The sequence below is a fragment of the Arachis ipaensis genome, chromosome B09 (assembly GCF_000816755.2).
Source record: "Arachis ipaensis cultivar K30076 chromosome B09, Araip1.1, whole genome shotgun sequence".
NCBI lineage: Eukaryota > Viridiplantae > Streptophyta > Magnoliopsida > Fabales > Fabaceae > Arachis > Arachis ipaensis.
The window spans coordinates 12,224,823-12,252,556 of NC_029793.2; the positions used below are offsets into that span (position 1 = coordinate 12,224,823).

The 27,734-nt window shown below is 35.4% G+C and overlaps 3 protein-coding genes and 1 long non-coding RNA gene across 6 annotated transcripts in view; 3 read left to right on the forward strand and 1 right to left on the reverse strand.

Moving 5' to 3' along the window:
- On the forward strand, positions 6,815–8,896 carry LOC107617926 (40S ribosomal protein S8). Its single transcript, XM_016319814.2, has 5 exons — positions 6,815–6,966; positions 7,076–7,148; positions 7,660–7,993; positions 8,324–8,493; positions 8,591–8,896. Exons 1-5 carry the CDS (start codon positions 6,963–6,965, stop codon positions 8,664–8,666), a joined length of 657 nt encoding a protein of 218 aa, XP_016175300.1. The 5' UTR covers positions 6,815–6,962; the 3' UTR covers positions 8,667–8,896.
- LOC107617927 (40S ribosomal protein S8) lies at positions 9,968–12,372 on the reverse strand. The gene is made up of 5 exons (XM_016319816.2): positions 12,271–12,372; positions 12,088–12,160; positions 11,270–11,603; positions 10,383–10,552; positions 9,968–10,295 (listed from the first exon to the last, which is right to left on the reverse strand). The coding sequence occupies exons 1-5, from the start codon at positions 12,272–12,274 to the stop codon at positions 10,220–10,222; spliced, it is 657 nt and encodes a 218-aa protein (XP_016175302.1). The 5' UTR covers positions 12,275–12,372; the 3' UTR covers positions 9,968–10,219.
- LOC107615022 (putative disease resistance protein At3g14460) lies at positions 22,548–26,510 on the forward strand. 3 transcript variants are annotated; one of them, XM_021111551.1, is made up of 2 exons: positions 22,548–23,915; positions 24,126–26,510. In XM_021111551.1, exons 1-2 carry the CDS (start codon positions 22,709–22,711, stop codon positions 26,348–26,350), a joined length of 3,432 nt encoding a protein of 1,143 aa, XP_020967210.1. In that variant the 5' UTR covers positions 22,548–22,708; the 3' UTR covers positions 26,351–26,510. The 3 variants fall into 3 exon arrangements, with proteins under 3 accessions (XP_020967210.1, XP_020967211.1, XP_016172630.1); XM_021111552.1 differs by having other exon boundaries at positions 22,549–23,888; XM_016317144.2 differs by having other exon boundaries at positions 22,549–26,510.
- The window catches only part of LOC107618499, a 3,505-nt gene continuing 2,440 nt past the window's right edge, over positions 26,670–27,734 (forward strand). Inside the window, exon 1 of the long non-coding RNA XR_002353684.1 lies at positions 26,670–26,704. This is a non-coding gene — a long non-coding RNA (uncharacterized LOC107618499). The remainder of the gene's footprint in view (positions 26,705–27,734) is intronic.

Below are 27,734 nucleotides of genomic sequence, written 5' to 3' on the forward strand. Positions count from 1 at the left end.
TTCTACAAACCTCATAAACCTCATTTCATTCAAAACTCTCAATTTCCATTCATAATCATACCTACAATTCTCAACACAACAAATCCTTCTTTATCATCAAAATAACCATCATAACAATCTATTCCTTAAATCAATAGTAATACACATACATTTTTCTAAATTCCATCAAACATTACCAACCAACCAATAAGCATCAAACCACAATAATTCATCAAATCACCAATTATCCAACAAGCCAAATCAAATATGTCTATTGTCAAGATACTTAAAATTAAATATAAACCTGCATTCCAACTTATTCTATGGTCATCTAGCCTAAGTTTTCATAGAACATTATATATTAAATGCAAGAAATCTAAACCATACCTTGGTCGATTCCCACGTAACGATTAAAACAATTCACCTAAAACAAACACAACCCCAAAAGCTCAATAAAATACCAATTCCCAACCTCCACCAAAATTCCAACGTCCACAATTTCAAGCTCCAATTATTTATTCTCAACCTAATACACATTCATAACACATTTATACCCAATTTAATATCCGAAACATAAATTCAGCAAATTAAATAGGATTTATGATATCCTCACCTTACCGAAGCTTCACATAAGCAAGAGTGAATATTTTTCTCAAGCTAATTGGATCCTAAAACATCAAAGAGCAAAGAAATTCAATACCTCCACTTAATTTTTGAAAATTGGGAGAAGAAGTGGCTCAGATCAATAAAGTGAGTTACCTATAAAATTGTTCTTGTAGAAACGTAGAGCTCAACACGGTGGTCGCGTAACCGCAAACAGTGCTGTGATCGGAGCTCGGACGGAGGAGTTACGGTGATTTAAAATCAACGTAAGGATTACGGGGAAATTTTCTCTTTTTTTCTTCCCTGGAAGTTTTCAGCGTTACTTTAGCTGAAATGAGGAAGAAGAAAGATTAAATGCTGGGCCGGTTGGGCCCACGGGCCCTGTTTGGGTCCGGTTCAACCGATTCGGCCCGTTCGATTCAATTTTAGGCTGATTTCTTTGAAATTAGTGTCAAAATTCTCGTTTCGATGAGCTCTATCCTAATTTAATATAATATTCACATTTCTAATTCTCTTTATTAAAAACTAATTTATTGACTACTTATTTACTAATTTAACGGGGTTTACACATAATCTTCATTTACTGCTTATTCTTTCTAATAACGCAAAACAATTTACTACAATAAAAAAAAATCAAAAATATTTTTATCAAAGTACAATGGACATTAAATTTGTGTTTGATTAGCATCTTTTAAATATATGAATGTAGACACAAATATCTAGAGACATAAATATAAAAATATACAATTTTTTTATTATATTTAATAATAATGTATACGACAAACTAGTATAAATTAAATGTCAATTTTATCTTTTTACTGTCAATACTACTTCATCACTACAACCGCCACTACCATTATTTTTTCCATCACTACCATTAATATCAACCCAAATTATTACTAGCAAGAACTCTTTCAATAATCAATGCAATAATTTTTATTCTGAGTCTAAGCATGTCCATAAGCAAAAGGAGCGCATCCTCTATCTCATGTGTGTCCCAATCATAATGAAATTTGACTCCGCTCTTTAAGAAATAGATGGGGACAAATTCTTTATGAACTAATCTATTATTCAAAACCTGGCTCAAGCTCCTAGTGAAAGAAAATGGATTGAACACATTTAAGAAGAAATCATTGCAACGAGGAGCATGAGAGAGGGTGTGATCAGAGTGACAATAGTAAACTGAAAAAGTGGGCGATGCGAAGATGAAGAGGGAGAAAGACAGTGGTGGGCAATGCAGAGAGAGTGAGGAGAGAGAGTGAGAGTGAGAGTGAGAGAGAGAGAGAGATGGGGGGAAGCGCCAATGGCAGTGGCGGTGGCGGACGAAGCAGTGATGAAGAGAGAGGATAGTCGTAGCGGAGGGAAGATGATAAGCCATGGAGCTAAGAAATAGAATGGGGAAAGGGGAAAGGGAAAAAAGGGGTCATGATTAGAGATAAATTGATATGTTAAAAATTAATATGGGATAAAAATGTAAAAGTTTGTGACTCAACTTTTTGGAGAAATATTGAACATATATCTATATTGTATGCATTTGTGTGCTGCTATGTCTATTAAAATTTGTGTCTAAACAAATAAGCGATGAACATGTACTACTGTGTCCATGTTTTTTATGGGCATGGATAAGGACCAAACTAGCGGCATTTCTCTGCACACCCTTTACTCGGCACATTAAATTTGATAGTCTTGTGTAATTTATCTTCTTAAATATATGGGTGATTTGATGGGACTAGGTTTCATGAAGTAATTTAAATGTAGGAAGAGATAAAAATAAGTGAAGCTAGAATGAAGGGTGATTATTTTTAAGTCGCAATAGCAAATGGTCATCCACAGCATGTAATTTGCACTTTTTTTTTTTTTAGCATAGGTTGCAAATTTCTACACATTAATGTCATGAAAAATAAATTACCTAATTAAAGTGTCTAAAAGAGTAAAAATAGATAATATTATATGTTGTATATACTTCTATATACAATCCATCAAATATGACAAATGCTAGCAATAGCAGTGGCAGGTGGGCCAATCCATCCTGCCCCTCCTCCTGTCCCAACCACAACAAATTCTGGCTCCCACTCCATGAGAAACAGAGAGGGACGAATTCTTCATGAACGAATCCATTAGATTTAAAACCTGGCTCAAGCTCCTACTTAGAAAAAATGGATCGAGTACATCCAAGAGAAAATCGTTGCCGCGAGAAGCACGAGAGAAAGTGCGATCGAAGAGACAACGGGTAAACAGGGAGAGTGGGAGATATGTAGCAATGGGCGACGCGAAGAGGAAGGGGGGGAGAGTGGGTGGGCACTGCGAAGAGGTTGAGAGAGAGAGAGGGGGAGAGATAGAGAGTGAGTGTGAAAGAGAGAGAAAGAGGTGGCAGTAGGCGATAAAAAAGTGAGAAGAGGAGGGTGCAACAACGTCGGTGGTGGTAGCGGTGACAGATAGAGAAGTGATGAAGGGAGAGGGTAGTGGCAGAAGAAATATGGGGGATGGTAAGTCATAGAGACAAGAAACAGAATGGGAGAAGGGAATAGGGAAAAAAGAGGGGTCTTTGTTAGAGATAAATTGGTATTTTAAAGGTGCAAAAGTTTGTGTTTAATTATTTGTGTCTTTGTATCTCAACCTTTTGGAAAAACACTATATATATATTGTATGCATTTGTGTGTGTGATGTTGTGTCTATTAAAATTTATATCTCAACAAACAAATGATGAACATGTATCACCGTGTTCACGTCTCTTAGGCTGTGTTTGTTTATAAAGACAGGACACTGAGACAGGGATACAGAGACACAAAATTGTGTTCGACAGAGGAGAGATGGACAGAGACAATGTGTCCAGAGACACTGAATTAGTGTATTTTATGTCCATCCTGACAGGAAGGATATGGAGACACTAACAAGGGACACAACTTATTTTTCATTTTTTCTTTCATTATTCTTGTTAATTTTTCATAATTATATTTTTTATTATTATATTTTTCATCTCAAATTTTTTGAATGAAAAAAATGTGAATAAATTAAATTTTCATAATTTGTTCTAGTTTATCACCAAATAGAATACAAGAACACAAAATTTTGTGTCTCTGTCCATCATTGCCTTGTCCTGTCCTATTTTCAGTATCTTGTCCTATCTTGTTCTCAGAAACAAACGCAGCCTTAGAGACATGGACAATGACCAAACAAGATGTATTCCCTTCACACCTTTTATTTGGCACATGAAATTTGATAGTCTTGTTTAATTTATCTTAAATATATGGGTAATTTGATGGGACCAGGTTTCATGACGTGGCTTAATCGTAAGGAGCGAGAAATAGGATTGAATAAATCTAGAATGGATGGTGATTATATATAAGTTGCAGTAGCATGTGATCACCCTTGATATGTAAGTTGGTCTTTTGTTATTTTTTTTATTTTTATCAAAGGTTCCAAATTCTTACACATTAATGTCATGCAACATAAATCACCTAATTAAAGTCTCTAAAAATAGATAATATTATATGTTGTATATACTTCTATATAATCTATTAAACATGACAAAGGCAGGTGGGCCAGCCCATCCTGTCCTTGTCCTTTTCCGTCAGAAACGTGCCTTGTCTTGCCTAATAGCAAGTTGGCAAGATAAGTCTGTCTGTTTAGATTTTTTTAACTTCTTAGAAAAAGTAATTTTTGAGAAAAAGGACCGTAAGTTAGTATTCCCAGAAATTAGACATAAAGAATTAGAATCATATCATTATCACATATTCACATTCATAACAAAATTAACAATATTGACAATATAATTTTACTGCCTTAGAAATTCAAAAACTCTAATTCAAAAAATTTAGAAATTTAGAGTAAAAAATAGATGAGAAATTTAGCAATTCTAACAAAAAAAAATTATAATCAAGAATAGAGTATAAGTTTAGAAATTCTGTCAATGTTAAGACTTGAGGGAGAAAGAGTGCGTGCTGCGTGTGGGAGTGAGTGATTCACAAGCTGAGAGTGAGAGAGAAGAGTGTGAGTGACGAGCTAAGAATGAGGAGCAGACGAAGTCGAGGAGAGACGACATAGGTTTGGCCAACAGACACGGGAGAGTTGAAGCAAACGCAACAGACATGCAATGAACTTGGTGTCACGGTGAGTGGATAGCACGGCGAGCGCCCAGGGGCGAGGCGCAACGGCCCCCGATTGTTGTGGGTCAGTGTGTGTGACGGAGAGAATCAGAGACAAAGAGTTCGTAGGCATTACAGCTTGTGGGTGTTATTAGGAGTGGAGACTGAACTGTATTATGTTATGGGTATTGAGTAGGATTTATTTGAGTTATAGGTCTTAGTAAATTTTTTTGTTCAACCCTAAAAAAAAAATTAAAAAGTGGCAAGTCCCTTCCCCTACTCCCATCCCCCGTAAGGGTATCTAAGCTTGCGGGTTAGGCATACTTTTTTATTAGGGTTAAGTACGATTTTGGTCCCTAAGATATCAGTTGAAATTTTTTTTCGTCCTCAACTTTTTTTATATACAAAATGGTCCTTAAGGTTTAACTTGATTTTAAAATTGTCCCTAAGGTTTAACTTCTTCTTCTTCCCTTCCCCCTTCTTCTTCTTCTCTTCCCTCTCCGCAGGAGCAGAAATACTCTTTTTTTCTTTTTTTTTTTAATTTTATAATTTTTTTTGTTATGGGTAATTTGATCCAAAATTTTAGGATTTTAGTAAAAAGGACGATTTTAAAATTTGATTTTAAACCTTAGGGACAATTTTACATATAACAAAAGGTTAGAAATGAAAAAAAATTTCAACCTATACCTTAGAAACCAAAATCGTATTTAACCGTTTTTATTACTACTCTTTTTTTTTTTTTGCAAGTTAACTGGATCAGTACAGTAGATTTCGTTTCATTTGTTACCTCTACTAGCAAAGAATTATCATTATTTTTATTACTTGTTATAGTCTCTCATTGGGATTACCATTTGAGAGAATTGTTGGTGAAATTCTTAAATAAACAAGGTTAATAAAAATAAGAGAGTTTCCGGCAAAAGAAATATATGTTAGAATTTTTAATATGTATCATAGTTAATTATAGATTTCACTTTATGAAAATTGAGTTGACTGTACGATATGATCTTAGTTATAAATATATGTCTTAAGCTCAATAATTAATTATTGGAGTAAAGTGACAAAAAAAAAATTTTAAGATTTACACTTTCGTCGTATATGGACAATGTGGTTTACAATTGAATAATGGGTGAATGATATGGTGTCTATCACATTGTACTTAAATTATTAAAAAAAAATAAATAAATAATATTTAATAAATTTTATATGATTTATTTTTTATTTTAAAAAAAAAAGTTAAGTAATTTAAACATCATAACAAAGACACCATAAAATTCACCTTTAAAAATAGTGTATTCACATTTATTTAAAGAGCTTTATTGATACTTTTGTTTTAAGAATTACTCTATCCTAAGCGTAAATACTCAAGGATTTATTTATCATTTTATTGTTAATTATTGATACATGTTGTGGATTCTCGACATTTATTGAAAGATTGTTTTTGGGTAGAGAATTGAAAATTAGTATTGTAATGTAATATAAATATGAGCCCATTAATCCTTAGCCCATTATAATTTTCTTTGACAATAACTCTTTATAAGAGGGTCTATTAAGGTTACAAGAAAAAAAATCTTTAAGAAAATTCTCTTCATGACCAAAAATATCCTTTAGAAAAGAAAAATGTTGGTAAAAATCTGTTAGAAAAATAACCTAGCCATTATAACTCACTCAAAGGTAGCGTAGCAGGTTCCAACCCTATCGGATACAATTAAGGAAAAAATATGGTAAGTGTGTGAGGAATGTGAGGAGTGTGTGGGTGTGTTGTATACCTAGGATTAGAAGTTGTCCAATTCATTTGGGTATCTAAAATTGGGGGTTGTCCAATCCACTGATTAAAAAAAAACTCACTCTTGCCAATGAGCCTTAGTTCAAGTGGCATATGCTCCTCTTTCTTATCACGAGGTCTTGGGTTTAAGTCTCATATAGTACAAACTTGATCAAAAACTCTTAGCACCAAAAAATAAATTCAAGGGTCTGTCGCTGGCCAATGAATTGCTGCATGCACAAGGTGAGGTTCAAACTCCCGACAGCTTAAGCAGACGAGTGAGCTGACCACTCGACCAACCCAAGTTAGTTAGGGGCAAAAGTAGTTAGATCTAAATTATGAACTAACATTAGGCCCATTGGGCCTCAAAGAACAAAAAAAAAGTGAAAAACAATGCACACACTTAGGGTTCTTTAAAAAAAAAAAAGAACAAAAGAGAAAAAAGAGAATAGACACATATATATGCGCCACAACTAGGGTTTTAAGCTGGTGATAGTAGTGGGAGGCGACTCGGTGCTTTTGGTTCAGCCAAGATGGGTATGCTTCAAAATCATCGCTCTTCTCCAATTGCAACGCCAATTTTCTGATGATTTCACAGAATCAAAGCAACGCCAATTATGTGATGGATTTGTTTGTTGTGTTTCAGGTATTTCCAGGGATTCTATGCACAAGAGGCGCGCCACTGGTGGCAAGAAGAAGGTTTGGAGGAAGAAGAGAAAGTATGATTTCACTCTCTTTTTTCCATTCTCCTTGTTTTTCTTAATTTTGTTTTTCATGGCATTTTGAATATACTGTTATTTTAATGGATTAGGAATGCAATTTTTATGTTTCGAATGTTGCATAGAGGTTTGATGCAAAATGTAGACCTTGTATGAGAGTGACATATTTTTTATAAATGATCCGATGGCTTCTTCTGATATGTGTCATTCTATAATTTTGTTTTATGTATGTAGGAAATAGAAAATCATAAGTACTGAAAGTGGAGATGCAATGCAATGAGCTTGTTTTATTTTCTAATCCTGTAGAAAATATTAACTGAAAGGAAATAAGCCCTATATAATTTAATATACAAAAATGTTTGTTTAACTCATTCTCAATGTGCATTTTGTATTCTAATATGTATTTCATATTGATGGCTAATTTTGGTGTATACCTAGTATGGTTGTTTAATATAATATCAAAGTCCTAATTATTTTTATAAAGCCAACATACTTTTATGGTTTAATATAGGTATGAGCTTGGACGCCAGCCAGCCAACACCAAGTTATCGAGCAATAAGACGGTCAGGAGGATTCGTGTTAGAGGTGGCAATGTGAAGTGGAGGGCATTGAGGTTGGATACAGGAAACTATTCGTGGGGTAGTGAAGCTGTGACTCGCAAGACTCGTATTCTTGATGTTGTTTATAATGCCTCAAACAATGAGCTCGTGAGAACTCAGACCCTTGTCAAGAGTGCCATTGTTCAAGTTGATGCTGCTCCATTCAAGCAGTGGTACCTTCAGCATTATGGTGTTGATATTGGTAGGAAGAAGAAAACAGCAGCTGCCAAGAAGGATGCTGCCGAGGTGATGCCTTTGGAACTTTTCTCTTTCTTCCGTTTTAATATGATAAGCTTTCGTCACACTTCTGTTTCCTGTCTTCATAGTCATTGTAGATGAATAAGCCTTTTAAAAATTATCAGAAGTAATTACATGCTGCATTATGTTTATTTGCAAGTTATTCTTTCTATTAGGCCAAATGCACATAAAATGCAAAATAAAGAAAGCATTGCCGAGGCTAAAGTGTTTTCCTATAGTGATATTTAGCTAACCTATAATTGATTTATAAAGTCAACTGCATTAGTGTGTTTATTGGCTGATGTGTTTTCCTATTATCCATCGATGTCTTATTTGCAGGAAGGTGAGACCCCGGCCGAGGAAGCCAAGAAAAGCAACCATGTGCAGAGAAAAATCGAGAAACGCCAGAAAGATCGTAAGCTTGATCCCCATATTGAAGAACAGTTTGGTGGTGGGAGATTGCTGGCCTGCATTGCTTCTCGACCTGGTCAATGTGGCAGGGCTGACGGGTAATGCATACAACTATTGCTTGTTTGGGTTGCACTGAATTTTGTCTAATTTGATTCTTGATCTGTTACTTATTTCATTCCCTCTTGAATGCTGCAGCTATATTTTGGAAGGTAAGGAGCTTGAATTTTATATGAAGAAAATCCAGAAGAAGAAGGGAAAGGGTGCTGCTTAATTGTTCTATTCTCATACTTGTATTTTGGATTTGGTCGTTTCTGTTGGAGAATGGCTCCATTCTTGGTGATTTTTCACCGTCATCACCTTCTGAATGAAGCCATAGCACATGTTAGTGTGACCTAATGCGTATTGATATATTAGTTTTGTTTTAATTTTATTTATTTTGGAAGAGTACTAGTAATTTTCATTAAAAATGTTTTGAAATTGATATTGATGGATAACCTCGCTTAGTTATATTGTCAAATCAAGATAATAATGTGCGTAATACCTTTTTCTTAAATAAACAAGATTGACCAAAGTGCGTTTTTCCATTTGGCCTTAAAACTCTTTAACGTAAGCTCTAAATGGCCTCTATCGTCTAAGAAATGTGTGCCGTTGACAGTAGGTGATGATCAAGAATGGCAGTTATTTCAAGAGTCTAAAGCAGTTGAAGGATTCAATATGGTTTATGAAATGATGGATCTTTAGATTTGATTCTATGATTTGTTTTTAGGTGTGAACTTGCCAAAAAATAGGAAGTGTTTGATGTCTTTGCTTCATTAACTCGACTGCGGTTTATTTTATTTATCCTACTTCAGCCTTTCCATGTATGGAGTTTCCTCAAATTGAAAATTGTTCATTATCTATCCTACTTCAGCCTTTCCATGTATGGAATTTCCTCAAATTGAAAATTGTTCATTATCGTCATGGTCATCACAATGTTGTCCCTGTTCGTTCTTCACGGAAAATTTGTTTTATGATATTTCCGGCCTAACAATAACTAATTTGTTGCGGATTTAAAATCTACTTAATCACCAACCAAAGTTGGCTGGGCAACATAAGTTTTTATTTGAAAAGATTTTGGATTATTTTATGATTGAAGCAATTTTTTTTATTTTCACATTTAGAGATATTGTGCTCATTTGCAGTTGAAAAACTTTTAAGAGGGAAAAAAATGCTTGTTTAAAATATACAAACACCTAAATTGACCACTAAGATTCTATAACAAAGACTTTATTGCTTAACAAATTATTTTTCAAAACTTTTTTTCCTTTAAACAAATTAATCCCTCGGACATTTTGAAAAGAGACTAATTTATCATATAGTAATACCTTTTAAAAACCTAATTATCTTAAAATTTGTTAAAAACTTGTGCATCCCAGACACGCAAAATATTTCCATTGATTAAATGACCAATTTGTGTGAAAGAACGAATAAAATTTGCACGATTGAAAGAGACCCATACACTTCAAAAACAACGCAATATTTACTCTTATCCTTAATTCCTTATGTATCTCTCTAACCTAATCAACCAATATAATTTAGAGAGGTTGTTAGTTATCATGAATATCAATTTCAAAACATTTGAGGAAACTACTAGTTCTCATCAATAACCAAAAAAAGAAAAGAAATGAAAAAACACATTTAAAACAAAACTATGATATCGCATTAAGTCACACTAAAGTGCCATGGCTTCACTCAGAAGGTGATGACGGTGAAACATCACCCAGAATGGAACCAATCTCCAACAGAGACAACTAATTCCAAAATACAAGTACGAGAAAAGTACAACTAAGCAGCACCCTTTCCCTTCTTTTTCTGGATTTTCTTCATGTAAAATTCAAGCTCCTTACCTTCCAAAATGTAGCTGCAAGATTCAAGGGGGCAAAAATAAGGAATGGATCATGAAACAAATTAGAACAAAGTTCAGTCGAGCAAGAGTTATATGCATTACCCGTCAGCCCTGCCACATTGACCAGGTCGAGAAGCAATGCAAGCCAGCAATCTCCCACCACCAAACTGCTCTTCAATATGGGGATCAAGTTTGCGATCTTTCTGGCGTTTCTCGATTTTTCTTTGCACATGGTTGCTTTTCTTGGCTTCCTCTGCAGGGGTCTCACCTTCCTGCAAATTAGACATCAATGCATAATAGGAAATCACATCAGATTTTATTTGTTTTGCGTATTATTTGCATTTGATTTAATGGAAAGTGAAAACTAAAATTCTTAAATGCAAAATTGAAGTACAAGACAAATCAGATTCGGAGGGTGAAAAGGATGATGAAGATTTAATATTACACACACAAGCCAATTTTAAAATAAATGCTATTAATATATTTTCATAAATTATATGCAAAGCATCAAACAAAAACAAATATTTCATATGATCAATCTTTTGACACTATTAGTGGATGCGATAAACATAAACCAGTGTATCAGGGTGGTTATTTAAAATCTTGACATGTTCATGAGTAATGACAAATAAATAATACATTTGTAAGACAAACAATGCAAGAACCCCCAAGTTCAACATGAAAAGGATAAAAATAAATTATCAATTGGGCTTCAATAAAGGAACATTGGATGAATATCATTATGCATACAGCTTAGTTTCTAGGATTTTGTTAAAAGGAAATATCACTTCCCAGAATTTCCTATATTGCTGGAGTTAAATTCTTAGGAGTAATAAAATAATCTCCCCATTTTAGGTTGTTATGGAGCAGGAAGAAGTGGTTGATCATTAGCTTTATCCATTTACACTGATTATGAAGACTGGAAAAAAAATGAGCCGAAAGCTTATCATATTAAAACAGAACAAAGAGAAAAGTTCCGAAGGCTTCACCTCAGCAGCATCCTTCTTGGCAGCTGCTGTTTTCTTCTTCCTGCCAATATCAACACCGTAATGCTGAAGGTACCACTGCTTGAATGGAGCAGCATCAACCTGAACAATGGCACTCTTGACAAGGGTCTGAGTTCTCACGAGCTCATTGTTTGAGGCATTGTAAACAACATCAAGAATACGAGTCTTGCGAGTCACAGCTTCACTTCCCCACGAATAGTTTCCTGTATCCAACCTCAATGCCCTCCACTTCACATTGCCACCTCTAACACGAATCCGCCTGACCGTCTTATTGCTCGATAGCTTAGTGTTGGCTGGTTGGCGTCCAAGCTCATACCTATATTACACCATATAAGTATTTTGGCTTTATACAAACTATTAGGACTTTGATATTCTATTAAATTATATAGGGCCTATTTGCTCTTTTCGATTTTCTATAGGATTAGAAAATAAAACAAGCTCATTGCATTGCATCTCCACTTTCAGTACTTATGGTTTTCTATTTCCTAAATATATAAAAAAATTATCAAATAACACATATCAGAAGAAGCCATTGGAACCTTCATAACAAATAACAGTGACTCTCATACAAGTTCTACATTTTGCAGGCAACATTCCAATGAGCTAACATTGTCAGTTCTTCATTCCCAAACCTAATCCAAAAACCCTAAACTAAAAATGAAACTAGCTAGATCGAATACATTACCCTACAAATATAAAAATTGCATTCCTAATTCATTAAAACAAATGTACATTCAAAATGCAATGAAAAACAGAATTAAGAAAAACAAAGAGAATTGAAAAAGAGAGTGAAATCGTACTTTCTCTTCTTCCTCCAAACCTTCTTCTTGCCACCAGTGGCGCGCCTCTTGTGCATAGAATCCCTGGAAATACCTGAAACACAACAAACAAATCCATCACATAATTGGCGTTGCTTTGATTCTGTGAAATCATCAGAAAATTGGCGTTGCAATTGGAGAAGAGCGATGATTTTGAAAGCATACCCATCTTGGCTGATTCAAAAGCACAGAGACTGCCTCTCCCTGCTCCAACCTTAAAACCCTAGTTGTGCCTTATATATATGTCTTTGTTCTCAATTAATTTTTTTTTTTGGACTAAGTTCTCAATTAATTTTGTCTATCGCTTTTGTGTTTTTTTTTGTCAGGAGTGTGTATTCTCTTTGAAGCCCATTTTCTGATCCTACTTCTGGGCCCAATAAGCCCAATGTAAATTCATTATTCAGAAACTCTATTACTTTTGACCTAAAAATATCAAATGTGTGGAAATTATTAAACTAGTTTGTTGGCTATCACCCAAAAACAAAACCTAGTTTATTGGCGAGTGTAAATCTCTGTTTGCTCTAGTCAATACCAAAAAATAAAATTTAATTTAGTCAGTTTGTAGATATTTAATTTTACAAAAACTTAAATATTTTTTTTTATTGGACAAAAACTATCCTAATCATTTTAATTTAGTCAAATTCAATTAACTTGGCAGCAGAGGCCCAGCACAGATGGTATACCTATCTGCCTCATACAACACTGCATCCGGGTTCTAATTAGGGGTGGTAATATGTACCCTACTCGCGGGTACCCAACCCGACCCCACCCGATCGGGTAGGGTTGCCAACCCGATCCGCAGCGGGTAGGATAGGGTTTTCGTACGGGTAGGGTTTTCATGCGGGTCGGGTAGGGTTGAGGTTTGACCAACTCGCACTCTATATATGTTTATATTATACACTTATATAAAAATATGTTTTAAGTAGATGTTAAATCAAAGACCTCTCACTAAATGCAAAAGATCCTTAACCACTAAAAGAAAATCATTAATTGATAATTTAATTTTTTTTTTTACATAAAAATCAGTTCTATTTTAAATTATCATCAAGTTATACAATAATATTGTATATTTTTTGTAACCCGCGGGTAGGGTTGGGTACTCGCGGATTAAGAGCGAGTAGGGTTAGGGTTGGATCCAAACCCTACCCTACCCTACCCATTGCCACCCCTCTTTTAATCCCAACTGAGGCTGTAAGAACCCATGATACCCATGGTAGTGTGTGTGTGTGAAACATGGGTGTAATGCCTAATATTGGAGGCTGTCCAATCCACTTGACCAAAAAAAAAAATTCAATTAACTTTAGTTTTATAATTTTAAATCTGAAACAATTTAAAAATAAAAAATTTAAAATAAAAAATATATATAAAAAATAAAAAAATAAAAAAGTATTTAATCTAAAATTAAGATTCAGTGTTTTCTTTCTCTTTGGAAAAAAAAAAGAACTCAGTCTCTCTACGTGGTTTTTTCGAATAGCTCAAGTATTATTGAATTTTGCTAAGTGAATAATGGATCTGTCACTGGTTTCAATTCTGAGTAGGGATCGGAGGGCATGATGGTGTCAAGAGGGTTGTTAGATTGGTCCTGCCACACATACAGCCTATCTGGTCAATAGCATCATATCTTCTAGTTTTTTTTTTTCCTCTCGTCAATCATAATGTTCTGGAGCTTTGTTATTTGGTGGTGTTGTATCTGACAAAAAACTCATGAATGACACGATTCAAGAATCGCATATTATTCTTCTGCTTTTCTTCTGAAGGCTTTGTTAAAAACAAGAGACTGAAAGAGTAATCTGAAAAGTGTATTATTCAATGTGATCAAAGGTACAATATACAAGGGGTATTTATAGGTGCTAAATGAATCAGAGTAATAAAGGCATAGAATCCTATAATTAATATACAGATATACTATATAAATATAGACGATACTAATTGATCTAAATTGATGCTAATGATTCTCTAACATCCCCCCTCAAACTCAAGTGGGAGCTAAGGATACCAACTTGAGTTTGGATAACAAAGTCCGGAAACGAGTCGGGTGATGAGCTTTCGTGAAGATATCAGCAGTCTGATCTAGTGTTCCAACAGCAATGAGATGAACAGCATCAATAAGGATACGTTGCCGAACAAAGTGACAATCAATCTCAATGTGTTTGGTGCGTTCATGAAACACATCATTATGGGCGATCTGAATAGCACTGCGGTTATCACAAAAAACATCAGTAGGGGACGACTGAAGAGCACCCAGATCATCGAGAAGCCAACGAACTGAAATAACTTCAGCAGTGGTGTCAGCGAGGGCACGGTACTCAACTTCTGTGCTTGAGCGAGCAGTGAACGTTTGCTTCTTAGCACGCCAAGAAATGAGAGCGTTGCCAAGAAATAAACAGTAACCAGTAGTAGAACGACGATCAGTGGGATCACCAGCCCAACCAGCATCAGAGTAAGCCTAAAGAGACAAAGAGGAATGGGCAGAAAAATAAAGGCCATGAAATAGAGTGCCTTTGATGTAGCGAAGAATGCGAAGAACTACCGAATAGTGAGTCATACGAGGAGCTGACAAGAACTGGCTAAGTGCATGAACCGGATAGGCGATGTCTGGTCGGGTGACAGTTAAGTAGACGAGACCGCCAACTAACTGTCGATAGAGAGTCGGATTATCCAAAACAGTGCCATCCATAGGGGTAAATCGAACATTAGGCTCAAGAGGAGTAGACTCAGTGCGATTATCTGTAATCCCAGCGCGAGCAAGAAGATCTGAAGCATACTTAGCCTGAGAGAGATAGATGCCATCATCGGTGGAGATGACCTCGAGACCAAGAAAATAGTTGAGAGAACCAAGATCTTTCATCTCAAAGGTACGGTGAAGTGAGGCCTTGAGATAAGAGATACCATCAACATCATCCCCAGTAATGATTATGTCATCAACATACAAAAGTAGAAGAACAACTCCACGTTCGCTTTTACGAATGAAGAGAGAATTCTCATGAGGGCTAGAAGTAAAACCAAGACTGCATATGGTAGTGCTGAACTTGTCAAACCATTCACGAGGAGTTTGCTTAAGTCCATAAAGTGCCTTGCGAAGGAGACATACCTTATTAGAAGGACAAGGATATCCCGGAGGTGGTTTCATATAGATTTTCTTTTTCAAATTCCCATTAAGAAATGCATTCTTCACATCCATCTGATTGAGAGACCATTTTTTAACCGCGACAATGGCAAGAAGAGCTCTAACAGACGTAAGACGAGCAACAGGAGCAAAAAGTCTCTTCATAATCAATACCATACTCTTGCATACAACCTTGAGCAAGCAAGAGGGCCTTATAACGGTCAATAGAGCCATCAGAGCGAGTCTTGATCTTGTATACCCATCTACTGCCCACAACTTTCTGATTAGAAGGAGGATCAACCAGATCCCAAGTGTGTGCTTTTTCAAGTGCCTGTATTTTTTCCTGCATTGCTTGTCGCCAATTTGGGTTTGAGGAGGCTTCTCTAAATGACTTAGGTTCATGTTGATGAAGGATAGTAGAAAAGCAATGATAATCAAGAAGATGAGGAGGTGGATTCCTTACCGTAGAAGAACGAGCGGGAGGAGGAGGCATGACGGTAGGAGTAGGATCATCGTCCGGTCTGGAATCATCGGGAGATGGAGAAGGCTGAAGAACAGGAGGCTGTGGAGGGTCACTCGAGAAAGAATCTAGAGAATCATCACTAGGAAAAAGATCAACATTGGGGTTAGTAAACAAAGGTGACTGAGTAGTAGGAATGGACTCAAAGGATGAGAACCGAGAAAACATGTGGTGCTCCCAGAAGACAACATGACGAGATATATGAATACGTTTAGAGAGAGGATTCCAACAACGATAACCTTTGTGTTCAGTGCCATAACCAAGGAAACAACACATACGAGCCCGAGGTTCAAGTTTACTATGTTCATGAGGCTGAAGAAGAACAAAACATACACAACTGAAAACTCGAAGAGAACTACAATCTGGGGGGTATGATAAAGACGCTCAAAGGGAGTAACATTACCAAGAACAGAAGAAGGGAGTCTATTGATAACATGAACAGCAGTAAGAACAGCTTCACCCCAAGTACACTCAGGACACGAAGAAGAAAGGAGCATTGCACAGACGGAGTCAAGAATGTGACGGTGTTTGCGTACAGCTCTACCATTTTGTTGAGACGTACCAGGACAAGAAAACTCTGACAAAGTACCTTGTTCTACAAGAAAGGCTAAGAGTTTGGAATCACGGTATTCCATAGCATTATCACGTCGGAAAACCTTAATGACCTTGGAAAACTGGGTATTAATCATAGTAGCAAAGTTGATATAGATCTGAGGTAACTCATGGCGATTAGTCATCAAATAAACCCAAGTAAAACGGAAATAATCATCAATGAAAATGACAAAGTATCGAGCTCCGTCCATAGAGGCAGTGGGAGCGGGGGCCCAAACATCAGAGTGAATGAGATCAAAAGAAGAGCAAGCAAGAGATAAATTATTGTGAAAAGATAAAACAGGTTGTTTGGCAGTTTGGCAAGAAATGTAATCAAAATATTCATTTGAAACCTGACTTAAAACACCTTGAGACACAAGAGGACGCAGTTCTCCTAAGGAGGTGTGGGCAAGACGTTGATGCCATAAGTGAAGGGTAGAGGGAGAAGAAGCAGCACAGAGATTTGGTACAGGAGGAATATGAAGATTCTCGAGTTCAAACAACCTTCCGACCTTACGTCCAGTCTCGATGATTTGTCCCGTCCGAGGATCCTGTACACGACAGCCAGAAACGGAAAAAGTGACTTCAAAACCCAGATCAACAAGTTGACCAATAGAAATAAGATTGAAGTTTAATTTGGGAATATAATAAGTATCAGGAAGATTAAGAGTTGACTGGGATATAGAACCCTTGTGTGTTGCGTGCAAGAGGGAGCCATTTGTAATATTGACAGAAGGTCCATTTGTAGTGGTAGACATAGACGAGAAAATATTATGCAACGGAGACATGTGATTAAAGCAACCCGAGTCAAAGTACCATTTAGAATTACCTGGAGGGGTCGATAAAGCAGTAGGGGTATTACCAGAAATAGAGAGAAGATGCTGAAGAAGAGATGCAATATCAGATAGAGAGACAGGAGACGAGTGGAGTGGATCAGGACATGGTGGGCGAGTAGGACATGCAGTAATTAAATGTCCTGAGAACTTGCAGTAACGGCAAAACAGCTGTGAACAATGGTAGCTAATGTGACCTGTCTGGTGGCATGTGCGACATTCAACAGAAGGACAGTCGGGGAAGAGGTGCCCAGAATGGTTATAGTTTCGACAGAATTTACCCTTTCTGTCGGTGGTAGCAAAAACATCTGGCTTTTTCATGATAGTGGTCACAAAGATCAAAGAGAGGAGAGAAAACGGCAATTTCGGAGCAGAAAATGAGAAATCGGAGTGCAGAATCGGAAAGAGCTCACCAAAAAACCTTAGGGAGGATCCCGCTTGTCTGCCACGTCAGCGAGACAATGACACGTGGCAGCACTTGAGTGGACGAGAGAGACACGCTGGCGGTGAGGTGGAGGCGCGGGTCAGGTGCGGGTCGGGTTGGGTCGTGCGCGGGTCGTGGAAACAAGAGACTGAGAGAGTAATCTGAAAAGTGTATTATTCAGTGTGATCAAAGGTACAATATATAAGGGGTATTTATAGGTGCTAAATGAATCAGAGTAATAAAGGCATAGAATTCTATAATTAATATACAGATATACTATATAAATATACGAAAATATTTGGTAACGAAAGAAAATCAGTCAAAAACAGCTATAACTTGCTTTATTTAGTATTCATTAATTGTTGCCACAATTAATTAATGCTAAATAAGGCAAGTTCTGACTGTTTTTTTTTTATCTACCTAGCATTACCCATAAATATAAACGATACTAATTGGTCTAAATTGATGCTAATGATTCTCAAGCTTAAATTTTAGTTTATTTTTCTTGTTCAAAATTATGTTAGGTTTTTGAATATAATATTGTGTTTGTTTCTCAATTGCTGCAGCGAATAATAACGGAGAAGTGAGAAAAATATCAACACATACTTCAGTCTCGTTATTAAAGCTCAACATTTACCTATTTTAGTGATTTACTTCTACTATTATTAGTGAAACTAAAATTAGCATATTGGTCTTGTGGTTAAATGAGCTTCATAGGTTCATATTTAAATTCTAGCCCTCTATATAACCATCATAATTATTATTTATGATTATGATGTCCTAAAGTGGTAACATGATGGAGTGGATCCTTTCCCGTGAAAAAAAAAAATTAAATAGTGTCAGTTGTGATCTTTTATCTTTGATTGCGTTTTCTTTTATATTTATTTTTGATCCCACTTATAAAATTAATGGTGAGAGATCACACTTTATTTTTTCAAGTGTTAAAAAAATTGAAGAGGATCCATTTTCGTAACATGATAGTTTTAAAAAATGTGTAATATCTAATAAATATACCGAGTTTATTTCATGATGTTCAAATTGAAGTAAACTAGAATGAGACCCGCGCAATGCGCGAACGGTAAATTAATGATAATATATAATAAATATTAAAAATGACTATATTTTGTAGAATTAAATTAAATATGTGTAAACTAAAGTTAAATTTAAAAAGTGTTTTGTTTAAAATAAATTGTAGTACAAAAAATTTAGATGTTGGAGTTGTACAAAGTGACATTTTTATTTGGTAGTTTGATTTTTGCATTTGTTTTAGTTGATGGATTTAGTCTTCTTATGTGGCGTTCGTCATCCTTTTTCTTTATTAGTTATTGTTAGAATTGTTGCTTTTTTCTTTCTGTCGACGTTCTTGTGAAGGCATATTCTTTATAAATTGTTGAGTTGTATGCACTTTCTATTATGATGTTTGTTCCATCTTTGCATGTATGTTTTTTTCCCAAGATGTGTCTTGAATTTGTATGATTTTCTTTCTTCTTAATCTCTTGATGTAGTTTTCCAATGACATCTACAATAAAAAGAACAAAGATGTGTAATTTTTTTAATTAGTTATTTTTAATAAAAATAATTGAAATAATATAAAATAAAATTACCTGTTAGTATTTTTTTTTAGTAATTACCCAAATCAGTCCTTAAGGTTTTACTCTAATATTTTTCTGTAGCCTAAAGTCTAATACTTCAACTCTATTTTATTCGAAAGTGAAAAAAGGAACACTATTGTTGCACCTGAATATTATCTTTAAGATAAATACAGAAATATAGAAATTAAATTCCTTTTGTTGTGAATATAGAGATATACACAAAATTTTTATTTCCCAAAAAAAAAAAAAACTCATACGTTTTGTATTTATTAATAGTGGAGATTAATTATATATAGCTATCTTGTACTTATGTTTGAGTATCCAAAAGCAACCTATATGAAATAATTCTCAATATAAAACATAAATAGAAGGAATGCACAAAAGCAAAGAACAAATTATATGATTTTCTTTTAATAAAGTTATTGCACAAAGAGTAGTGGTAGTCTTTATGAACACAGCACAAATGTGCATTTTGGGGTTGGATATGAATCACTAATGCTTTGTCAATGATCTGCAGGCATCATCAGAATGGAAGAGTTCTTGGAAACAAATATCCTTACCTTGGAACATACATACAGTATGTTAAAATCAACACAACTCAACAAAGGCTCAATTTGGTCACTCAAAGTTTCAAGCGTGCTTAAGTCTCTTAATTTTCAAATTTACTACTTAATCCCTAAAATTATATTTCCTTAGTCATTTTAGTCTTTGATCGGTTAACAACAACAGTTTTGTTGATGTGCCATACCAACTAACATGTTAGCATTCAATATAGCATCTCACATCATTGGCCAACCACCAAGTTGACTAATAGTTGACTGACTATAAAATAAAACCATTTACGAAATAATTTCAGGTCTTAAACGTTACTTTTAAAATTCTGAGGATTACAGAAGAAACACATTTGCAATTTCAAAAACCAAGTTCAACCAACCTCTAAAAGAAAAAATGGAAGTAACATTTTGTTAACAAATGCAGGCACCAGGCACACAAGAGGAAGCAGCACGAACCTATGACATAACAGCAATTGAGTACAGAGGAAAATGTTGTCACCAACTTTGATTTAAGTAATTACATAACATGGTTGAAGCCTTCACACCAATACTCCCAACATCCTAAACTTGAGACTCAAGTACTACTAAACACTCAAACACTTCTCCATCCAACTATTCTCCATTCATCTGTATTTCTGTAATAATATTTTTTTTCTCTCTCACATTTAGCATTTAAATTGATCCTACTTAAGCTTTTATTCTCAGCGAATACTTGTTTTTTTTTTTTTTAAAAAAAATTGCTTCTCTTTACCTTTTACAAGTTTTCCTGTTTTGGCATAAGCATGAGAGAGAATATGCAAAGGGAAATGGATTATTTAAGCAAAGAACACAATGTATGACTTTTCTTACATCAAAAATAGCAAAACAAAATAGATATATAACAGACTATATTTATCTTTTTCCCTTGCCTACTTTTATTTGGGTATACACATAGCAGACTCTTACATAAAAGGAACACAACAACTTCAAATGCAACACACAAAAATAAAAATAGTCTAAGATTACACACATGAAAAAACCAACATCTAGATTTGTGACTTAAAAGATACTCTTCAGCAACATAATAAACATCTCCAGCAAAAGCATTTCCCAGTGCTAACCCAGCAACAAAGGCGACCCCCATATCCAATTAGAATTACCTTCCAATTAAATTCAAAGAAAGATCCTAACTCAGAGTCTTGATCACCATCAAGTGTTGTTGGTAGTGGAAGCTTAGAACGATCTTCACATTTGTTCAGCAATTGAAACCCGCATAAACCTTTGTTTCCCTCAAATGAATTATCTTGAAAAGTGGAAAGTTGCCCATTTTCTGGTATTGGACCTGAGAGATTGTTGAAAGACACATTGAAGAATTCCAAAAATGTTAACTCTTTGAGTTGTTGGGACAGGCTATTGGCAGAAAGGTCCAACGCTTCAAGATTTGAAAGCTTTCCCAACGAAGATGGGATGCTGCTAGTAAACATGTTATTTGACAAATTAAGCAAGACAAGCCTATTCAGACTTCCCATAATATCGGGAATCTTACCATCAATGGCTACCAAGAAATGAAAGTATTGGCTCTCAAGATAATCCATGACCCTCCCTTTGTTAGTCATTGGAAATACAAACATACTAAGAGTAACTTGAGTGGACACAAGAAAAAAAGTTGAGCAGGTTTTTCCATCAGCAACTTGTCTTCATCAAGTGAACATTGGATGGTAAAATCTTGTGATAGTGAGCTGAAATTTTAACCGGAGATTCTTCACTCACAGTTCTTCAATTTGGAGTAATCTTTTGGGTGACCATTTTCTTATGTAGAATAGTTGTGCATGTGTGGTCAGTGCTTTCGAGTTCTGAAACTTCTCTATTCTGTTCCTTTGATTTGAATAATAACAAAACTTTCTTTATTTTTCTGCCTTCTCTTTAATATTTTGCTGCTATTATCTATTGCCATAGTGTGCCTATGTTATGCCTTGTGGAAAAAATAATTGTACAACGTTAATGTAAATTAAGCATCTTGCCTCTGGAGTTGGACCACAAATATATAACATTATCACAAGAAGGAATCTTTATGATCAAAACAGAATAATTTTTGGTGATTCAACAAAAATGAAGAATCACACACGCTATTGCCATGCATTATAAAGCTTCTACGAAAAAGTTTTAACTGTGCAACAGAATTTTCACAAAGATAACAGTTCCATTGGTCACACATCAAGCTAGTCTTGCAATCACACTGCATAGTAAAGAGTTAGGATTAAAGATAAAATCCAATTGTGCTGTACCTTCCAAAGAACAGTTTTAACAGTTAGCTTGTATATACCACTTTCTTTGGAAAATTCTCTTGGTTTTATCTGTATTTCTCTGACAAGAAGATAACGTTTACATCCAGCAATCCAATAAAAGAATCATCATGAGCGCCTAATTCTGTAATTACATATACTTGTATACATGATTAAATTTGGTCGTGCAACATTTAAAAGCTTCCTCAACTTTCAATTCTATATAAACTATCAGAAATAAAAATACAAAATTTATTAGTCCCAAAGCATCACATATTTAACAGTGTACAGAGTTATTTTTTAAAGCAACCTCATAGATAAGCTAGCTATCATCACGTGAAAGCGTGAAAGCCAATGTCTATTGCCAACAGATTTTAACCTTATATTATTACCATAATACCATGATTGATATGCAGATTCATACTCCTTAGTTTTATATAATTCCCACAAAGACTAGTGTCCATTGGTCACAGTGAAACCACACCACTAATATTTTTGCTATTTAACAATGTGTTGCTTCTTTCAAACAAGAATTTAACTAATGGAACCGAATTTTTTATAGTTACCTTGGAGACTGATACCACGTGATATCATGTAGGACGCCTTCTTTGAAAACTTGATTAAGAAAACCCCTCTATTGAGTTCACTACACCCTGCAACCATTGTTCTCTTACCTTTCTCTGCAAATCCGTTCACTTTTCTGTTGTTGTTGAGATCATATCATGGCTGGTGCACTTGTTGGTGGAGCTTTTCTTTCTGGCTTCATTAACGTTGTCTTTGACCGTTTCCTTACAATGGATGCTATCAACTTGGTCTTGGGCAAGAAACTTGGCTCTGACTTGGTTCAAAGGCTGAAGACTGCTCTGTTGGGTGCTGAAGCTCTTGTTGCTGATGCTGAGATGAAGCAGTTTGGTAATCCATCTGTGAGGAAGTGGCTTGATAGTCTCCGGGACGCTGTTTACTGTGCTGAGGACTTGCTCGACACTGTCCTCACCAAAGCCGTCACTCAAAAGGAGGAAAGTTCTTCCTGGTCCCTTAGCTTCTTCATCAACCGAGATAGAGATGACATGGTAGACAAGATAGAAGGGGTAGTTAGAGGAATTGAAGATCTTGGAAAACAAAAAGATTTCCTTGGTCTTGAAAAGATTCCCACTGGTAGCTCATCATGGAGGACTCCATCCAGTTCTCTCGTAAAAGGGAGTGTGTATGGCAGGGAGGATGACAAGAAGGCCTTAATCAAGATGCTGAATGACAACAATGATCATCACTTGTTTGTGTTTGCTATTGTTGGCATAGGTGGGATTGGTAAAACAACTTTAGCCCAATGGCTGTACAACAATGCAGAGTTGATGGAGGGATTTGATCTGAAAGCATGGGTTTGCGTTTCGGAGAAGTTTGAAGTTGTTGAGACTACAAGGAATGTCATAAAGCAGATCCATGGAGGTACTTGTAGTCTCGATGATTTCAATTCCCTTCACAATGCTTTGAAAGAAGAATTGTCCAATAAGAAGTTCTTTATTGTTCTTGATGATGTTTGGAGTGATGATGGTGACAAATGGAGTAATTTTATGACCCCTTTTCAACAAAATGGGAGAAAGGGAAGTATTGTTCTTCTGACTACTCGGGAGGAAAATGTTGCTTCCGCAGTTCAAAATTGTCAGCCTTATTTTCTCAGGAAGTTGTCGGAGGATTATTGTTGGTCAGTGTTTGCAGAAAATGCATCTTTTCCACAGTCAAATGGGAGAGCAGCACTCGAAGAAATAGGCAGAAAGATTGTCAAAAAGTGTGATGGCTTGCCATTAGCTGCAGAAACACTTGGTCGCTTGTTACGTACTAATCATGATGTTGAGGAATGGAACAAGATACTAATGAGTGATATTTGGGAATTTTCGGTGGAGAAGAGTAAGATTATTCCAGCATTACTGATAAGTTACTTCCATCTTTCTCCATATTTAAAGCGTTGTTTTGTTTATTGTGCTTTGTTTCCCAAGGATTTTGAATTTGTGAAACATGAATTAATATTTTTGTGGATGATAGAGGATCTTTTACCATCACCAAAGAGAGGAGAAAGTTTAGAAGAAGTTGGTTGTGAGTGTTTTGATGAACTAACTTCCAGATTATTTTTCACCAAGAGTGAAGGCTTTGATGATTATTTTGTGATGCATGATCTCTTGCATGACTTAGCAATATTCCTTGCTGGAGATTTCTATTGCAACTCAGAAGAACTTGGTAAAGAGGAGGAGATAAAGATTCAGACTCGGCATTTGTTTGTAGATCTAAGTCATTGTAGCTCAAAACTTTATAATTCTATTTCTAAAGTAGAATCTTTGAGAACGTTATTATTGTTTGGCAATTTCTCGTCTCCCAACTGCAACATTGAAGGGGCAACATGTGAGATATTATCAAAGTGTAAATACTTGAGAGTTTTATCCTTTAGAAAACTTGATGAGGTGCGTAATTTAATAGGAAAATTGATCCATCTGCGCTACTTAAATCTCTCTTGGACTGATGATATTAAGACCTTGCCAGAGTCTTTGTGTAACTTGTGTAATTTGCAAATATTGAAGTTATATCAATGTTCTGAGCTAACTACGCTGCCTAGTGGTTTGCATAACCTTGTGAATCTGCGGCATCTTGATATTAGAGGAACTTCTTTGAAAGAAATGCCCAGAAAAATGAGCAAATTGAATCAGTTGCACGTTTTAAGTTCCTTTGTCGTTGGCAAGCACAAAGACAATGGAGTTCAGGAGTTAGGAGGGATGGTAAATCTTCATGGATCCGTTGAGATTAAGAAGTTGGAGAATATTGTTGATGTGGAAGAGGCAAAGAGGGCAAAGATAATGGATAAGAAGCACATTGATGAATTATGTTTGAAATGGTCTTCAGGTGATGATTTGGTTTCAAGTACACAAAAAGAAAGAGACATCCTCGATAACTTGCAGCCGCAGAATGGGTTGAAAGAGTTGAAAATCAAGGGATACAAGGGTACAATATTTCCAGATTGGTTGGGGAACTGTTCCTACGAAAACATGACACGTGTATCTCTAAAGTCTTGCAACAATTGCTGCATGCTGCCTTCACTTGGACAGCTGCCATCTCTTAAGTCCCTGCGCATTGAAGGTTTCGATCAGCTGAGGAGTATTGGCGAGGAGTTTTACAAGAATGGAGGAGATCATCATTCTTCGCATATTGCACCGTTCCCCTCACTGGAGACTTTGGTATTTCATAACATGGCATGTTGGGAGGTGTGGCACGTATCTGAGTCGGAAAGATTTCCTCAACTTAGGAAGCTTGAAATAAGAAATTGCCCAATGTTGAAGGAAGAGATGCTTAATCAGGTATTCTTCAGAATAGTTTCTTCTTTGTCGGATGTTTCCAAAGTTCGCAAACTACGTATAGGCGATCTCTTTATAAACCGGCAAACCGAGGCCATGTTTCTTAATGGGGGTACTTTATCAATTAGCGGATGTGAATCTGTGATGGAGTCTGCATTGAAGGCAATGATCAGCATCAACCATCTACGTTGCCTCCAAGAAATACACATCTTGTGCTGTAGAAAACTAGAATTACCCCAGCTACGACAGCACAAGTATGATTTGGTAGAGCTAGTAATACATGACAGCTGTGATTCACTGACCTCCTTGTCGTTGGATGTCTTTCCCAATCTCAAGAATCTCCATGTAAAACGGTGTAGGAATCTGGAATCAGTGTTAATGTCAGAGGCACCACACGCTGCTCTTCAACGTCTCTCCATCGGTTTCTGCGACAAATTAGTGTCATTTGCAGGAGAAGGACTGGCTGCACCCAACTTGACTCATCTTGAAGTCACGTGGTGCTCAAAGTTGGAGGCATTACCATGTGACATGAAGAGTCTACTCCCAAGTCTACAGTCTCTCAACATACAACGCTGCCCAAACATTTGCAGGTTGGCAGAGGGTGGTTTGCCGCCTAACTTGAAATCACTTGAAGTGGGAATTTGCGAGGAACAAATGAGGGATCTATCATGGATGACCAACTTGCACGCCCTCACTCATCTTACAATTTCAGGTTATGGGTGTAAGAACATAAAGTCATACCCAGAGGTGGGTTCGCTGCCTTACCTTCCCTCCCTTACTACTCTCAAGATATGCTTCTTCGATAATCTGGAGACATTGGAGTGCAACGAGCTTCTCCGCCTCACCTCTCTCCAACAACTACACATTGATTGGTGTCCCAAGCTGGAGAATATGGAAGGAGAAAAGCTGCCTCCCTCTCTCTTACTACTTCAACTTAGATGGTGCGGTTTGCTGGGAGAACAATGCAAGAACAAGCATCAACTAATCTGGCCCAAAATTTCCAACATCCCAGGCTGTGTTTATTTTTAGAGATCCAAAATGTATAGTAACTAAAGAAAATCAGCCAAAAACAGCCATAACCTTATTTAGTATTCATTAATTGTTGTGACAATTAATTAATGCTAAATAAGGCAAATTTTTGCTGTTTTTTTTTTGTTTACCTAGTATTACCCTTTAGAGATAAGACACTGAAATATTTTGAATGAAAAAAAAATGAGAATAAATTAGATTTTTATAATTTGTTCTAATTTATTACCAAATAGAATACAAGAATACAAAAGTTTGTATCTCTATTCTTTTATGTCTTGTTTTCAATATATTTTCTTATCCTATTCTCAAAAACAAATGTTGCCTAAAGTCGTCTAAACAGAGATTTATGAACAAGTAATTCTCTAATCTTCGTGATTCAAACATGCACAAGTCACACTTATTAACACTCATATTTTTCAATAAAACTAGAATGAGAGTTATAAATTAATGATAGTATATAATAAATATTAAAAATAGTTATGTTTTGTAGAATTAAATTAAATATGTGTAAACTAAAGTTAAATTTAAAAGGTGTTTTGTTTAAAATAATTTATAATACAAAAGATTTGGATGTTGGAATTGTACAAAATGATATTTTTATTTTGTGGTTTAATTTTTGCATTTGTTTTGGTTGATGGACTTAGTCTTCTTATTATGTGGCGCTCGTCCTCCTTTTTCTTTATTGGTTATTGTTAGAGTTGTTGCTTTTTTCTTTATGTCGTAGATTCTTGTGAAGACATGTTCTTTATGAATTGTTGAGTTGTATGCATTTTCTATTGTATTGTTTGTTTCATCTTTGCATGTATGTACTTCTTTCGAAGATGTGTCTTGAATTTGTATGATTTTCTTTCTCTTTTATCTCTTGATGTGCATGCAGCTTTCCAATGACATCTACAATAAGAAGAACAAACATGTGTAGAAATTTTTTTTAAATAAATTATTTTTAATATGATTAATTGAAATAGTATAAAGTGAAATTACCTGTGAATATTTTTTCTTTGACCCACTCTATCAGAAAATGTCTCAAGTGATGCAAATTTAAAATAATGTTAAAAAATGTTCAAAATTGAATTTTTAATTTCTTTCACAACAGTTGTGAGTAAAAAGCTTGCTTTCATTGTACCTTTAATTGGTCTATACAAATCATTTGCATTTTCTATTTTTAAAGTTTTTATAGTATAGAATTTTTCTTCTTGTAACAAATGTTTGAATTTAATTTGTTCATCATATTTCTCCTCACAATTACATGAAGAGATGTTCCATACAGTGTTAGTAAATCATAGTTAATAATTAATTATAAAAAATTAATTATACTTTTTTTAAGTTATTAGAAAAGAAACAATGACTAGCATATTGAAAGAAGTATAATTTTAATGATATTATA

Excerpts from the sequence above, each read along its gene's own strand:
- LOC107617926 (XM_016319814.2), top strand. Across the intron at positions 7,149-7,659 it reads GTTTGGAGGAAGAAGAGAAA|GTATGAGCTTGGACGCCAGC; the intron begins GTATGATTTCAC and ends GGTTTAATATAG. Across the intron at positions 7,994-8,323 it reads CCAAGAAGGATGCTGCCGAG|GAAGGTGAGACCCCGGCCGA; the intron begins GTGATGCCTTTG and ends TCTTATTTGCAG.
- LOC107617927 (XM_016319816.2), bottom strand. Across the intron at positions 10,553-11,269 it reads CCAAGAAGGATGCTGCTGAG|GAAGGTGAGACCCCTGCAGA; the intron begins GTGAAGCCTTCG and ends TCTAATTTGCAG. Across the intron at positions 10,296-10,382 it reads CAATGTGGCAGGGCTGACGG|CTACATTTTGGAAGGTAAGG; the intron begins GTAATGCATATA and ends TGAATCTTGCAG.
- LOC107615022 (XM_016317144.2), top strand. The coding sequence starts at position 22,709 with ATGGCTGGTGCACTTGTTGGTGGAGCTTTTCTTTCTGGCTTCATTAAC.